Genomic DNA, 15,953 nt, shown 5'->3' with positions numbered 1-15,953 from the left:
TCAGTATTTGCTAGATGAAGGGAAGAGAGGCAGGATGGTGTGGGGGAAGAGAAACTGTGCAAAAGGGAGGAACCGAGAAAAGGAAGTAGGAAAAGAGAATGGGTAAGAGAAAGGAGAGGGAAGGAGAAAGAGAAATGAGAAGAGTCAGAGGGGAGAAAGGAGCAGGAGCCCAGAAAGCAAGCAAGGCAGCAGAAGGGGTGCTGGAACTGGACGGGGAGGGAGGGTACCTGACCCGAATCCAGATAAAGGAGTAGCCCCCAGGCCCAAAGGAAATGACCCTGGACAAGTCACCAGCCTTTGTGGACCGTAAAGGAAGGAAGGCTTTAATGTGTGTCCGGAGGGGATCGGACCTGAGCCCCTCTCTGCATGAGCTCCCCTGCCTCCACGGTCGGGTCTGGTCGTCCAGGGATCCACAAAACCGCCGGGCAGCCACCGCCCTGACCCAGCCCCTCTCTCTCTGTTCGTCTTCTCTAGTCTTTACCTCTTACCAGGTGCACGAGTGCCCTGAATGCACAACGTAGGGAGGGGAACAGGACTACAGTTTCCATAGGAGCTGAATGGCAGCACTTGGAGAGACGTGGAGGACAGATCTTCATTTAGCCTCTTCTTTAAAGCCAAGATACATGCACACGCGGACATCAGGGTCCGCCCTCTGCAGTGCCCAGGCAGAGCCCGGCTCAGAAACTTCAGAAAGGAGAATGTAAAATGAAATATAGATATTTATAATTGAAGTATCTCTCCCCCTCCTCTCTCTCTCTCTCTCTCTTTAATGAAAATGCAGCCAACTGAATATTTAGTTCCCCAAGGAAGACTCCGCTGTCGATTACACTGTGTGCATGGGGAGACACTCTAACAGAAAATGATGCCGGCTCATGGCTAATGATCACCTTGCTCAGGATCAGTACAAGACAAGGTCTTTGAGGTCGGCCCCTTTTGAGTTTCGAATTAGGTATTAGGTGCCGAGTAGAGCTAAAAGCATTTCATGTGAGCCTGCAAACGCAGTGGACGCTGGGTCCAATTTTATACATGTACAGGTATATCAAATACACTTAATTTCCCCCATTGAAGGTGCTTGCTTTTAATTCTGCGGCTGGCAGTGCAGAACAGGTTTGAAGACTAAATTTCCATTCCGCCAAAGAAGTAGTTGGGGATAGAACTTCTAAAGCAGGAGTAACCCAAAAAGCAAAGGTTTTTGGCGCTCGCAGAGAAGGTGGGGGTAGTAAGATCCAGGGAGCAGTAGACAGAGGAGACCCCGTAACTCTCAGTAAACAACACAGGGCTGGGGAGCACAGACCTGGTCTTTGACTCTAGAGCTGAGCCCAGCTTAGCAGGAAAGACAGTTGATTGACTGACTTGCTCTCAGTGTTTTGCCTGACCAGCATTCAAGCCCTGGGCTATTTGGGGGGGCACGAGGGGAACTGAGCAAGCTAGGTTGTTCCCATGCATCGTGCGCCCGCTGCGTGATGCGTGTTGTTCCAGGTCCTTGATATAAAATACTCTACTTCATCCTTATGTAACCCTCTTATTCTTTCCAATCTAAACGTTAGGGAAGTGAGACTCGGAGTTTAAACAGCAGGCTTAAGGTGATGAGCAGGTGTTTAATGAGCCAGGGCTCTAACAGGGCCCTCCAGCTCTGCACTATGCCCCCCTACCCCAGCCTCCTGCACGGACCAGGGACTGGACGCTCAGAGGGTGCGCGGGCCTCCCGGCGTGCCCCGCCTCCCGACCCAGACCACTCTCCGTGGGATCGAGGCCATTCCCATTCAGCCTAACTGGCTGTCCCTCCTGCCCCAAAGGCTGGACATGCCACCTAAACTGAGACACAGGGAGGTCTGCCCAGCTTCTCCTGCAGCCTCCCTCAGGCCTCCCACATCAACACCAGGAGAACGGAATGGCCTTTTGGCTAACAGGCTCTGGGTCACCCAGTCAGTGATGAGGCCAGCAGCAGGCTGGACCTCAAACCCCTTCCACCCATGACTCCATCAGAAGTTCACAGTGTGGTTGAAAAATCATCCTATTTAAAGTTCGCATTTCATCTGTGATCTCTGTCAGGGACTGGAGCTGCTGCTTCCAGCAAGAGTGAAGAGAGCCTGTGAGCGTCTGGACAGCACCAGAAATCCTGGAATGGCTGCGTGTCTTTTATTAGCAAGAAGCTAGCTGCCATTAGAAGGATCTTTCTTGCCTTCAAAAATACAAAATATTTTCAGAGTTGCTGTTGTTATAGGACTTCTAAAATGATTTATGAGAATAGAAAACTGCTGGTGAAGAAAAATATGTGTGTATGGATATATATGTGTATTCCTTTTTAATAAAATGAAATAACTGTCGATGCAAGTAGTATTTTGACAATAAGAGCAGTTCCATTCAACGGATAGTCCTTGAGCGTGAACAGATTCTCATGAATAAAGAGGTGCTCATAGCTGTATTTATCTTACAATGGATTTGTTTTAGTGAGTTGAGTATTTTAAGGAGAAGCGTATGTTAAGAACTTTAAAGGGTGTTTTAATAAGAGATTTCTGGGGCTTTCTGTTGGTACTGATCATATTTTAATTGGCTTCCATTTGTGGAGCTTACATTTCAGAAAAAGGCGTGTATCTTCTGATGTTTAAAAAAGCAAAGTCACCTACTAACTAATGGTGTTATCAGATAGCGGTCAAAACAGACACTGGGCTAAGACCAGGTTGGCCGTTATGCAGTCTGATTGCCATCAGATCTGCCTGCGCCCACGGCAGACATCAGAAATCAGTCGGAAGCACCTAACTAACGGGCACCTGGGGGGCTCAGTCGGTTATGCTTCTGCCTTCGGCTCAGGTCATGATCCCAGGCTTTTGGGATCAAGCCCCAAGTTGGGCTCCCTACTCACTGGGGAGTCTGCTTCTCCCTCTTCTTCTGCCCTTCCCCTCCCTTGTGCTCTCTTGTGCACGCGTGCTCTCTCTCTCTCAAATAAATAAGTAAAATCTTCTAAAAAAATCAATCTGAGCAATCTTCACATTCTTCTCAGTCCCACTCCTCATGAAGCCACCAACCCAGTGCTGTTGGCCATCAGTCTGAACCTGGGCTGAGGGTCCTTTTGCCTCTCCATAGCTGGAGCCAATGTCCATACAAGAGTAGCCAAGAGTAAGAACAGGATTCCATGTAGAATAATAAAGACTGAAATAGTCACTGTGGAAATCATACCGTGTAATCCCTGTATTACCAGCAGAAGTGGCTTTCAGTGTAGGAAAACAATGGTTCATTTGGAGTCAGGCTCTAAATGGGTAAGGTAAGGAAAAGATAGTTCCTACTGTGTATAAATTTCATGTTATCCACTGCTGAAATGCCCTTACCCCATCTATCTGCAGAGACACTGTCCCAGTCGGCCACTTACCATCTTACCTTAACTTCTGTAAGAATCTCAGCCAACAGTAAGCTTGGCAAGGGCAGGGACTGTGTCTGTGTGCCTTGTCATTCGTTGTAGTGAGTGCCTAGTACCGTTTGGTGTCGTGAGTGAGTATGAATGAGTTCATCCCCCCAAGGAGCTCCCCATCTCTTCTAATGTTATCCTCTACCTTACAGCTGTATGTAAATCAAGACATCACTCTCCTGCCTAAAACCTTATCTCCTTTTCACCCACTGAGTGAAACCCAAACTGCTGTCCAGCCACAGTGCCAACCAGCCAAGCATTGCACTTTATCATCTAGTAAGACTAAACTTTGACGTTCCCAGCAAAGATCATACCGTTCGTGCTTTTGTGTCTTTGCTTCTGAGATTCCCTCTGCCTGAAACTCCTTCCCCACCTAACTCTAGTTCATCCTTCAAAGCTCAGTTAAAATCATCAATTACCTTCATCGTTCCCTTTGAAATGCTTCCTTTGAGATGCCTGAGTGGCTTAGTTGGTTGAACATCAACTCTTGATTTTGGCTTGGGTCATGATCTCGGGGTCATGAGATAGAGCCCCATGTAGGGCTCCCCACTCAGCGGGGAGTCTCCTTCTCTCCCTCAGCCCCCCCCCACCCGCTAGTACTCTCTCTCCCTCTCTCCCTCTTTCTATAAAATAAATTAATATTTTTTCAAAAAGAACTGCTTCCTTCTATCCCAGAGTTGGAGTCAGTGCCTCTCCTCTAAAATCCAATGTCACTCTCTTCATATTTTTATTGTAGCGCTCACCTTATGATATTGGAATGATCTCTTTTTATATTTCCTTAAATCATAGTGTTTTTGCTGCATGATACAGAAAATCCAACTCAAACTAGAATATATTGGTCCACATACATGAAAAGAGGTAGCAGGCTTCAGGTATAGTTTGATCTAGAGATTTGTAGAATCACTGGGCCTCGTTTTTATATATTTCTTTTGGCCCTGTCTTCCTGGCTTTAACCTCAGATTAGCCCTTTATGGTATCAAAGTGATTGCCAAGTTTTCTCACTGGTATCCAGATGAGAAGAATTTCTGTTCTCCTCCCCAGCCAATGAAAGTTCTGAGGTTTCACCGACTGAGTCTGTGAAAAGACGGGTGCCCATCCTTAAACCGATCATGAGTACAAAAGAGGTGGGAGTCTGCTCACTGGCCAGAACTCTGTGGCTGAGAAGTTCAAGTCCTTGTAAGCAGGGGTAAGGGGAGAGGATACTTTGGAGGCCATCAGCAACATTCAGTGTAATTTCCAATTAGACTAGGCTCCCAATAGTCTTGCGTTCCCTGCCTTGAACCACACCCACCCCCATCCCAATTGCAAAAAGACCTTCCTGTTTAGAGGCTCTCAGAAGTTTCCCTTACAAGTTGAAGATTCTGTGATAAATGCACAAACATGTCACCCCAAATGAGGGAAATATCAAAAGAGAATGGTTTGTCAGCTGGTCCTTTTTTATTGAATATTCCCTGAAGGTAGCTGCTGTATACCTCCTGATTGTTTCTTCAAAAGAAGGAGGATAGCAGAGTACAAAGAGACTAGACTTTGCAAACAGGCCTGGGTCAAATGCTGGTGCCGTCACTTCTTAACTCTGTGCAATGTTGGGTAAGTGATTCAATCTTCCTGAGTTCAGCCCCCTCCTGTGCAAAATGGGGATAATAATACTCGCCTCCCAGGATTGTAATAAAGGTTAAATCAGATGAGCTGTGTAGTGGGGCTGGGACAGTGCACAGTCAATCGATGGCGCTTTCCTCCTCTGTCTGTGCCATCCAGAGTGCAGTCCTGGTACACCTAACTTCAGCTCCATAATTCTTTCCAGTTTTCACATGATGCAGGCTGTTGAGGAAGCTCATCATTACTGAGGCTTGGTCTGTCCTCCCAATGTCTATGCATGGGAACTGGAGATTCCTTACCAATCTTTGAGAATTCGTCCAGTCCCCCTTCCCCCAATGGCTGGCATCTGCCTACGTGGGCATGCCCTGGTTTTGTTGTCCTGGAAAAACAGAAAAGAGCTTGCCAGCTGTGGTCACTCTGAAGAAATAGATAGGATGGCATGAACGTCCATCACCCAGGAGTCTGAGGAGCTTTAAGCATCCTCAGGGTTTCTCCATCTCTAGGCTCTGGCTCCCACACATGCTGTCTCCCCGATATTAAACTCAGTGTCGTCTCCTGGGGCCAAAACTAAACTTTACTTAAAACTGTGGCAGGGAAGAGAAGTTCTTTATCGACCTCAGACAATGTCACATTTATCATTAGAGATCCTGTTTCTAGAACCCCACACAGGGCTGTTACCTGGTTATGCCTTCAGAGCTTCTTACTTCCTTTTGGTTCCTGTCTAGATAATCTCTTCCCACTGTTTGCTCCACTTTCCTTTTGGGAACAAAACAAAATCTCATTCAGGGTGTTTTATCATCCGTTTTTGTGGTTTTGACTACTAATCTCATACCCTGTAGAGCCCATCAAAAAATTTTATTGAACAAAGATTGTTCCCTTCCTCAGAAGAATTCTAATGTCAGCTATTAATAGTCATTATTAATAACATATTCATCTCATATATAAATGTGAGTAGATTTTTTTTTCCTGCAAAATATATAAAAGGAGCCATCCCATGGCAAGGACTGCAAATGTTCTAAAATTCTAGTGACTACAAAACAGAAGCCAGTGGCTTTATTTGATACCCGAAGAGGAGAAGGACAGATATTTTATGTGTTCCTTGCCAGTGGACTTCTCACAGGGAAAAAAGACTTGGCAGCTCATAGACTAAGACAACATTTTTCAACACTTGGGTTTCTTGGGGGAACCAAAAAAAAAAAAAAAAATCATTACCCCAGTGCGCCATTTTCTCTCTCTTCCTGCAGAATCCTTTCTTTTAGTAAATATACTTGCCGAATCTCAACTCTTTGAAGTTTTGCACCCTCTCCATTTTCATGAGGACAGCCAGAAGTGAGAACTTTTTAAAATTGTAAGTAATCTCTGCATCCAGCGTGGGGCTCAAATACACAAGCCCAAGATCAAGAGTCACATAATCAACCAACCGAGCCCCCCAGGCACCCTCCTTATCTTTAGGGAGTCTTAAGTCTCTTGCCTTTGTACAAACAGAATGTATCCTCAGAAGTCAAAAAATAGAACTACCCTACAATCCAGCAATTTCACTACTAGGTATTTACCCAAAGGATACAAAAATACTGATTCAAAAAGACACATGCACCCCAAGGTTTATAGCAACATTATCTACAGTGGCCAAATTATGGAGACAGCATAAATGTCCATTGGACGTCAATAAACAATGAAATATTAGTCATAAAAAATCTTACCATTTGCAAAGACGTGGTTGGAACTAGAGTATTATGCTAAGTGAAATAAGTCAGTCTGAGAAAGATCTACCATATGGCTTCACTTATATGTGGAATTTAAGAAACAAAACAAAAGTGAGCATAGGGAAAAAGAGAGAGAGAGGGATACAAACCAAGAAACAGACTCTTGACTGTAGAGAATAAACCAATGGTTACCAGAGGGGAGGTGGGTGGAGGCTGGGTTAAACAGGTGAGGGGGATTAAGGAGTGCTCCTGTCTGATGAGCACCATGTGTGCTCATCTATATGGAGAGTTGAATCCCTATATTGTACACCTGTAACTAATATTATGGTGTATCTTATCTAACTGGAATATAGACAGAAACTTAAAAAAAAAAGAAAGGAATATATGTCTATTATGGAAAGTGTAGAAGATGCAGATACCAAAAAGAAGAAAGTAATAGTTGAACCCCATTCCAGAAGTATACAGAAGTAACCACTGTGATTATTTTGTTGCCAATGCTTTTAACCTTTCGGGTGCATATGTTCACCTAGGTATATAATTTTTATATTATTTAACTATATTACTTGGTTCATGGCATACAGTGTTTTCAGGTCTTTCAAGGGACTCTTGTGGGGTTTACCTCTCCCTTCTTTTTCCAAATTTCATTTCTAATCCTACCTCCCCTCCCACTTAAGGAAAAACTGCAGTGTGTTTGACGTATTATGCATATAGACTGTTGTTTTGTGTGAATGTTTATAATCCATGCAAATGAGATTCTGTTATAGAACTCCTAGTTTCTCTTTTTTCCATTCACTACTATTTTTGATATCTCTCCATGTTGCTATATCTTCATCTAGTCCCTAGTCCTAAATGCTGCCTAGCATCCCGTCACAGTTTACTTAGCTACAACCCTACATAGGCTTGGGTTGCCTCATGTAAAGACTTGGGAAGAATTTTTCTGCTCTGGACCAAGGATGGAGATTCCTGGGTCATAAGGTACCTTTGTGTCTAACATCAGCAAGTGGAGTCAGATTCCTGAGGCTGAACCAGTGTGATTCCCTCGGGAGTGGTTGTCATAAGCCTGACTTCTAATTTTGGCCAATCTGATGGATGCAAAGTAGTATCTGGCTCTTTTAACTCACATTTTCTGATAACCAAGGAATTTGAGCATAGCCTTCCATACTTCTTAACCAGTTTGATTTCCCCATTCTAAGATTAGACGGTTTGAAGGCTTAGATTATTTAGGATCCTGCCTCTTGTTCTATTTATTTGCCTGACTTTCTTGTAGATTTAAGACAATATACTTTGGGGTGCCTGGGTGCCTCAGTAAGTTAAGCATCTGACTCTTGATTTTGGCTCAGGTCATGATCTCCGTGTCTTGGGATGAAGCCCTACGTGGGGCTACGCACTTAGTGGGGAGTCTGCTTGAGGTTCTTTCTCTTATCCTCTGCCCCCCCACTCCTGTGCACACACACTCTCTCTCCCTCTTGTTCTCTCTCTTTCTCAAATAAATAAATAAATCTTTAAGAAAAAAATGATAATACCTACTTTAAGGTTTTTGACATTGTTTATATTTTTACAGTCTGTCGTCTTTGTGTTAACTTTCTCTCTGTAGTGTTTTTTGCCAAACATAAATTCTTATCTTTTTTTCATCCTTAGAGCTTGATTTATATATATGGTACATATCTTTCCAATGTCATTATTTTCTGTTGGGTGGGAGGTTGCTGGTTAAACCTAGTTAATTTATTGTAGAGTTTCTTGTTATAACTGGAATGTTTATATAAGTGAAAGGCATTTAATTTATTTTCAGAGTACTTTTATTACTATCATCCCATTTGATCTTTCTAAAAGCCCTGAAAACTAGGTGAAACAGGGATTATCCTCTCCATTTCATGAACAAGGAAACTGATTTGACTCGGAGACATGGAGTTTTCTACCCAAGTTCACGTAGCTAATTGGTGAGCAAGTCAAGATCAACAGTCAGACCTCTTATCCCTGAGCAATCTTCCTGTGAAGCTTATTAAGAGCTAGGATTGTTTCCAACAAAATACAGTCATCTTAAACTTCTCCATGAGATAGTCAGTCATTGGCAGCCTGATGAGATCGTCACTCAGAACATATGTTTTTAAAAGATCTGGATTGACCCGTCATTTTGGTCTAAGAAATGAGCTCCATGGTCTTCTCAAAAAAGGTAGAAGTGTCATGTGGGAAGGGGGTCACTCATCTCTTTGAACGCTGTTGCGGGCAATAAGTTGCCTCATTGAGTCCTGTTCCGAAGACGGTGACTGCAGATGAATCACGGTTTTCAGGGGAATCTGTCTTCCTCACCTGCCCTCAACTTAGAGACAGGATCTGCGCCCTAGGGCCAAGAAGAGCATAAACATGGGTACGTGGATGGAAGCAGGAAGAGTTTCTAATCACTGTCATGTCAAACAATGTCGTCCCAGAAAATGAGTATGTAGTTCATTTTGACCTCAGTGCAGACCATACAAAGACAGATTCAAGAGAAATGTTGGCTCTGGCCCCTACAATCAATGAATACTGTCCCAGGGACGGGACTGATGAGCTGGAGGTCAGGTGATTGTTTGTAGGGGAAGAGGAAGCCCAGCTCTGGGCTCCTGCGGGTGAAGGGAAAGGTGATGGAGTGAGGGGGTGATGGGGGACTCATTCTTCAGGACGATCTTAATTACATTACAAAATGCTGTTCATCAGCACTTTGTGGACAAGGAGAAGAAAGTTCAGTTGGCTGCTGTTTGGTTAGAGCTTTTTTAATCTTGGCATGTCCTTCAGCACCACGGGCAATAGCAGGCCAAACCGGGGTTCTCTGAGCATGTCTTCCTCATTAGAAGGTTCCTTCTCTGTAATCCAACTAAGCAAATCTTATGTAGGTACTTCAAGAAGAATGAGTATTTCAAATATTTGCCAAAATGAGGTCAAAAGATTATAATAGCAATAATAATAATGACTTCCAAATACCGCTTGCCATGTGCCAAGCGCTATGTTGAATGAGCATCATTTTATGTACTCTGGGTGGGGGGCAAACCGTGGGCATCAGTACTTTTACTCTCCCCCTTTTGCAGATGCAGAAATTAAGGCTTAGGGAAATGGACTGAGTCCCCCAAAGTTTCAAAGCTAATAACTGGCAGAACTGGAGTGCAGGTCTAGAACTGTCTGAAGGCGAATTTCTGTGCTCTCAAATTTTGTATTCATTATTTCTGCAAAACAATTTGCCCCCCCCCCCAAAATTTAACTGTTTAAACAAAGGTTATTCTTTCTTGCAAGGGTTACAAATTTCAGAGTGGCTTGGTTGGGCGTGTCTGGGTCAGAATTGCTCATGAGGTTCCAGTAAAGTGTCCACCCAGTTCCTCTCCATGTGGGCCTCTCTGGGGAGCTGCCTGAGTCTCCTCCATAAAATAAAGATATCCTCAGGGTTTCTATGGCGATCAACTGAGACAACCTGTGAGAAAGTGCTGCGGAAGCTGAAGTAGCAATAATAGTGTATGATTTTAACACCATCTTGCACAGTGTATTTAGGGAAGTGGAGCTACCCCCGACTCCTGCAGAAGAATGACCAAGATCAGGCCTCATTCACTCCATGCCTTAGGCAAAAAGCCCAGCCCCTATGAAGGGCACGTTAGAGTGAAGAAGATAAAGAAACCAAGCTTCTGCACACATCCCCCATGAGGCAATTCACAGTGGTCTGCCTGGGATTCCCTGCTTTCCCTTGTAAGGGGCAGAAGAGGGGAAAAAAGATGTTCTCATCTACAGAGACCTGGTAGGTGCTAGAAAGTAAGCAACCCCTTTTGCTTTCTAGCGCAAGATTATTGGGATTTAAACTCAGGTTGGAAGTAACAAGTGGTCTGGATAGAAAATGAAACCAGAGGGACGCCTGGGTGGCTCAGCTGGTTAAGCAGCTGCCTTCGGCTCAGGTCATGATCCCAGCGTCCTGGGATTGAGTCCCACATTGGGCTCCTTGCTCAGCAGGGAGCCTGCTTCTCCCTCTGCCTCTGCTTGCCATTCTGTCTGCCTGTACTCGCTCTCCACCCCCCCCACCCCGCCGTCTCTGATAGATAAATAAAAATCTTAAAAAAAAAAAAAAAATGAAACCAGAGTTTAGCCTAAGAGAAGAGAATATAGATAGAAAGTCTTCGGTGTAAGACAGACCCATTTGTGCCCATTTTTGTGGTGGGGAAACTGATGCTCCTTGGAGTTCTGTAATCTGCAGAATGACATACTTTGTGTGTAAAGTTCCAAGAAGACTGTCCAGCACATAGGAGTTGCTCAAAACAGAAGTTTAGGGGTAGTTTTCGTTAGAACTATCATCATTCTAATCTCATGTTTTTTTAAGGAACTGTCTGAAGATGAATTTCTTCATCTTTGTTGTTTTAAGGATCAAGTGGCTCAGTTGGTTAAGTGGCTGCCTTCTGCTCAAGTCATGATTCCAGGGTTCTGGGATCGAGTTCTACATCAGGCTCCCTGCCCACTGGGGTTTCTGCTTCTCCCTCTCCTCTGCCTGCTGCTCCCTTTGTCATCCGTCTTCTCTCTGTCAAATAAATAAATGAAATCTTAAAAAAAAGATAACATATCCTATTGCTTATTAGATTACAATCTCTGATGAGAATAGTATTTTGTCTATCTTGTGTATCTATCTTAGTAAAGTATTCCCAGCATCTATGAATGGACCTTACACAAACCTGGTATGTAGGAGACTCTCATCAACTATGGTGGATAGTAACTAGCATTTTCCGCATCATCAACACCGTCATTATCATCACCATCATCAGCACTCCTGTCCCCAAGACATAAAATAATTCAATAATGTTCTCAGTCTGTGAACATGAGACTTAATTCCTTTTTGCTTTCTGGTAACCTTCATTCACAGAGGAGTCTGTGTCTCTTTCCCATGGTAACAAAAAAGATACTCTGCCATATTGGTATTACGTTGTTATGACTCAAAGCAAAACAAAAACCAAAGCAAAAACAAATCCCTAGGAAACCTTAACAAGCCCTGTCACCAGCTTCATCATCGTATGTTGGAGTTAGAGCCCCTGGTATTGGATCCAATCTCTATTACTTACTTTGTGGCCCTGGGTAAGTTACCAACCTTGTCTGGCCCTCCATGGACTCATTTATTAAACTAAAAGATAAAAGCAACCAAATACCAATATGGCTGTTGTAAGGAATAACTGAGATTCTCTTCGCCAGATTTCTTGCATGCATCCTTTCCGTGACAGGTAGACGCCCAGTAAGTGTCTATAGAATAAATGGATTGACTGAGTGAATGCTGTAATTTTATTCCTGACTTCACTACTCATTGCAAAACTTGAGCCTGCATGAGAGGAAGAAGAGATCCTTCCAAACTCTGGGGAATTCTGATGGAGTAGAACATACAGGCTCCAGGACTCGGTATAGCTTTGGGCAGGTCTGATTCAGTCTCATGGGTCTTACCCACAAAGTGGGATAATTGATGGCCACACTAAATGTGAATGTACTTCAGGCCCCTGGCCTACACATTGAAGATATAGTTAATCATATCCTTTTAAAAGACCTCTCCCCACATTTTAGACCCCACTTTCTAGGATCCTAGAGTGAGTCCTTTGAAATGTAATCAAGGGAGATAGTGCCCCGACCCCTAATCCCTGATCTCCTTTTCTGGGAGAGGTAGGAGGCTAACTTCTTTGGTCCCTTGGGCATATTACTCCAAGTTGTAAAACTACCTCTTGTCATGAAAATACTTTTCCTTCCTTTGGGTAAGGACAATTTGCAAACAAAAATGGTCTATGATTCTATACCCAGCTCCTCTGACATTCTAGCTCGTAAAAACTCTCCCATTTTTGTTTCAGTGCAGTTGAGTTTAGACTGCCTTCTGGTCTCTCCATCCTATTCGGATAACCTTGAATAAAGTCATCCTTCCCTAAAAAAAATGTATATATATATACATACACATACATGCATATATATATATATATATATATATATATATATATATATATATATAAGATGGTACATTTTATTGTATGTATACTTTATAACAAAATGTAAAAAAAAAAAAAAAAAAGAGGAAAATCGTAACTGGCTGGAGTATTAACTTTCTGAAACTGGTGCCAAAGCTTGAGACAATATTGGCTAGCGTATCTGATCCTTTACTATGTGCTAAGCATGGTCCACATGTCAAAAGCATGATCTCATGTCACTCATAGTGCTCCTGTGAGATAGAATTATTACCCCCGTCTTCCAGATGGGAAAGCACAAGCTCAAGCTCATGTTTGCAGAAATGGGGTTTGAACCATTCGTAGATGCAGGCAGCTCAGATCCCGCCCACAGAGAACTTTAATAGAGAAGGTAATACCGAAAGCCCTGTCAGAGTTTGAGAAAAGTCTTGGCTCCTTCTCTTCTTTGAAGCTCCGGTATATTGGAAGGGAGGGTGAGAAGGGAATGAGGAAAAGGAAGACTCAGAAGAAAAAACAAGAGGAACACACAGTTACCAATAGTTTTCTGTTTTGTTTTTTTTTTAAATAGTGACTTTTAATTGTTATATTGGCATGATTCTAATGATAACAAAAATAGTTTATGGAACAATGACATCCAAACTCCCAATCAAGCCCCCACACATTTGGGAGGGCTGAGCAGTTTCAGCCTCTGCCTCTTTTTTCCCACCCCCCCGTTTTTCTTGTGGAGAGAGGCTCTAGCGGCACTGTGATGTCGCCTCTGGGGGCTCCTCTTGGCATACCTGTCGATTACAGACAGGACATCTAGGACCCCACAGCTGGAGAGGAACAGCAAGTCCAAGGTGGCCATCATATCACTAGTTTGACAGGATAGAGCTACCAGGACCGCATCTCAGGAAGGGTCGCTCCTCCCAGTCCCGTGGCCTGAACTTGATTGATTCTTAAAATAGCTGCAGTATTAAAATAAATAATTAATAAGTCATAGTCATCATAATAATAGTAGCAGCTAACACATAGAAGGTTTATCATATGTCTGATGATAAGCACGTTATATCTAGCTCATTCATTCCTCCCAACAAATCAGTCAGATAGGTATATTCATTAATCGTCATGTTCTTAAATATGAGGAAACAGCTGCACATAGAAATTAAAATAATTTGCCCAAGGTCACAGAGTTTTTAACGTTGCAGAGGCAGAATGGAATTACAGAGAGCGGAGCATTGACAGTGGAGTTGAATGGAATAATTCACGTAAACATTTCACCCAGAGCCTTCCAATAACCCTAGGAAGAAGGTTGGGTCTACCATCTATTTACCAATGGGTAAAGCATGGCTTATGGAAGGAAAGAAGCTGGCTGAAAACACACAGCTCAAAAGTGGCGGGGCGTGGGGGCGGTAGTCTGTCTTAGGACAAAGCACAAATGCGAATTCTGACCTCTTGCCTTCTTGGGAACTGATTAGAAACCGAGAAGGTGAATTTCTGACTATGTTGTGTGAATCATTTTGCTCGCTTTCTGTGCTGTGAACCAATGTTTTTTGGATTTTTCATCCAAGTGAAGCTTAGGGGAGGGTTCCAGTCTTCAAAAAATATGTCTTTTCCTCTTAAGGGTCAGCTTTAATAATGAATTAAACAGTTCTAGTCAGTCCCTCTGTCATATTTCTCATGGAAGATGGTGACTGTTTGTGGAGTCTTTCGTTGTCATGAGTTGGGATCGCTTTTTGATACGCTTTCCCTGTGGTAAGGCAGAACCACGCCAGGCAGCCCAGGCAGGGTTTTCCCCATAATTGTGCCCATAATAATCCACCATTTTATATTTATTTCATCAGTTTCCACAGTTCACAAGAACACCCATAATCTTAGATGCAGTAATCAACTGTTTCAAAATTGCCCCATCCTAAATTTAGGCCCTGAACTTGGTAATTTAGCTAGAGAGCTTCACTGTTGAGTACCACTCTTTCACGGATGAAGGAAAGTGCTACTATTTGGGCTGTATTTAATTCTTATTATTTCGCAAGTTGAACTGGATACCACGGAGTTTAACAACGCGGGGTATAATTGCTTTAATGCTGGGAAGGCGCAAAGCCGCCTGACTTCCCCAGTCTTTGCTAGGACCCTCTCACAGATGGGATGCTGCCGCCCACTGGGGCTTTTCCGCTTCAATATTTTAATAAAACAAACATGGTTGCAGTGCGGGATTGTGGATGGATCAGCCAAGGGTATGAAGTCGTCACCAAACAGCTTTTCATCACGGCTAACGTGCAATGGTTGAGCACTTCCCTGGTGTTAAGCCCTGTAGCATAGCTTATTCAAGCCACAGCAAGCCTCCAAGGCAGATTCTATTCCTGCCACATTTACAGAGGCTCCAAGGGATCCTTTATAGCAGGTCACATCTTCTGTGGCTGGAACATCTGCTCCAGAGTCAAAGTGCACAGTTCCTGCTACGTTGTCTTCCCAGCATCAGCTGCTTTGTTCTTTTTGCAGGACTTAAGGAGAGAGTGAGGGTCAGAGGCAGAAAACACAACACATAAAGCCTTAGGAGGAATGGAGAGTCCCTTGTGAGTCGTGAATGCTGGGTGTCCCTTTGCCTGTCCTTCAGGTGGGCTGTCACAGCACTAACTGCCAGTCAGAGTTTTGTCCTTACCTCTGTGTGTCCCCTCTAATCTACTTTTTCAAAGGATTTATTTATTTGAGAGAGAGATGTGCACAGGGTGGAGGGGGGGGCAGGCAGAGGGAGAGAGAATCTCAAGCAGCCTCCTCACTGAGCGTGGAACCCCACGTAGCTCCCATCCCAGGACCCTGAGACCATGACCCAAGCCAAAAATCAAGAGTGGGGTGCTCGACTGACTGAGCCACCCAGGTGCCCCACCTCCAATCTACTTTATTTTTAAATATTTCATTTATGTATTTGACAGACAAAGATCACAAGCAGGCAGAGAGGCAGGCAGAGAGAGGGGAGGAAGCAGGCTCCCTGCTGAGCAGAGAGCCTGATGCGGGGCTCGATCCCAGGACCCTGAGATCATGACCTGAGCCAAAGGCAGAGGCTTAACCCACTGAGCCACCCAGGCGCCCCTCCAGTCTACTTTTTAAATATGACCCCAACACCCAAGAGCAGAATGAATTTTACCCTGAAGTATGAAATGTTTTATGAAGTATCAATTCCAGCTGCCTAGATCCCTTTTGCATTATAGTGTGACTCGCATTGGATTGCCCGATGAAAAGCCACGCTCCCTTTATCAAAACGTTTAAACCGTGTGGACGCCAGTACGCATGTGAAAAAATAGATTTTTGGTAATTGTGTTCATTTAAAACATAATGTGTGGGATT

At 43.8% G+C, this 15,953-nt stretch overlaps 1 protein-coding gene across 6 annotated transcripts in view; it reads left to right on the top strand.

Moving 5' to 3' along the window:
• Positions 1 to 15,953, top strand: part of SAMD12 (sterile alpha motif domain containing 12) — a 382,934-nt gene that overhangs the window by 330,012 nt on the left and 36,969 nt on the right. For 3 of the 6 annotated variants that reach the window (XM_059395075.1, XM_059395071.1, XM_059395070.1), the window contains one exon: positions 6,244 to 6,361. The exons of 2 other annotated variants lie outside the window; for them this stretch is intronic. In XM_059395075.1, coding sequence (XP_059251058.1) covers positions 6,244 to 6,332 — 89 coding nt within the window. In that variant the 3' untranslated portion in view covers positions 6,333 to 6,361. Of the gene's footprint in view, positions 1 to 2,052; positions 2,297 to 6,243; positions 6,362 to 15,953 lie in introns of those variants that run through there. One more of the 6 variants, XM_059395072.1, reaches the window with a different exon arrangement.

Source organism: Mustela nigripes, chromosome 3, assembly GCF_022355385.1.
Source record: "Mustela nigripes isolate SB6536 chromosome 3, MUSNIG.SB6536, whole genome shotgun sequence".
Lineage (NCBI taxonomy): Eukaryota > Metazoa > Chordata > Mammalia > Carnivora > Mustelidae > Mustela > Mustela nigripes.
This window is presented reverse-complemented; position numbering and strand designations above follow the sequence as displayed.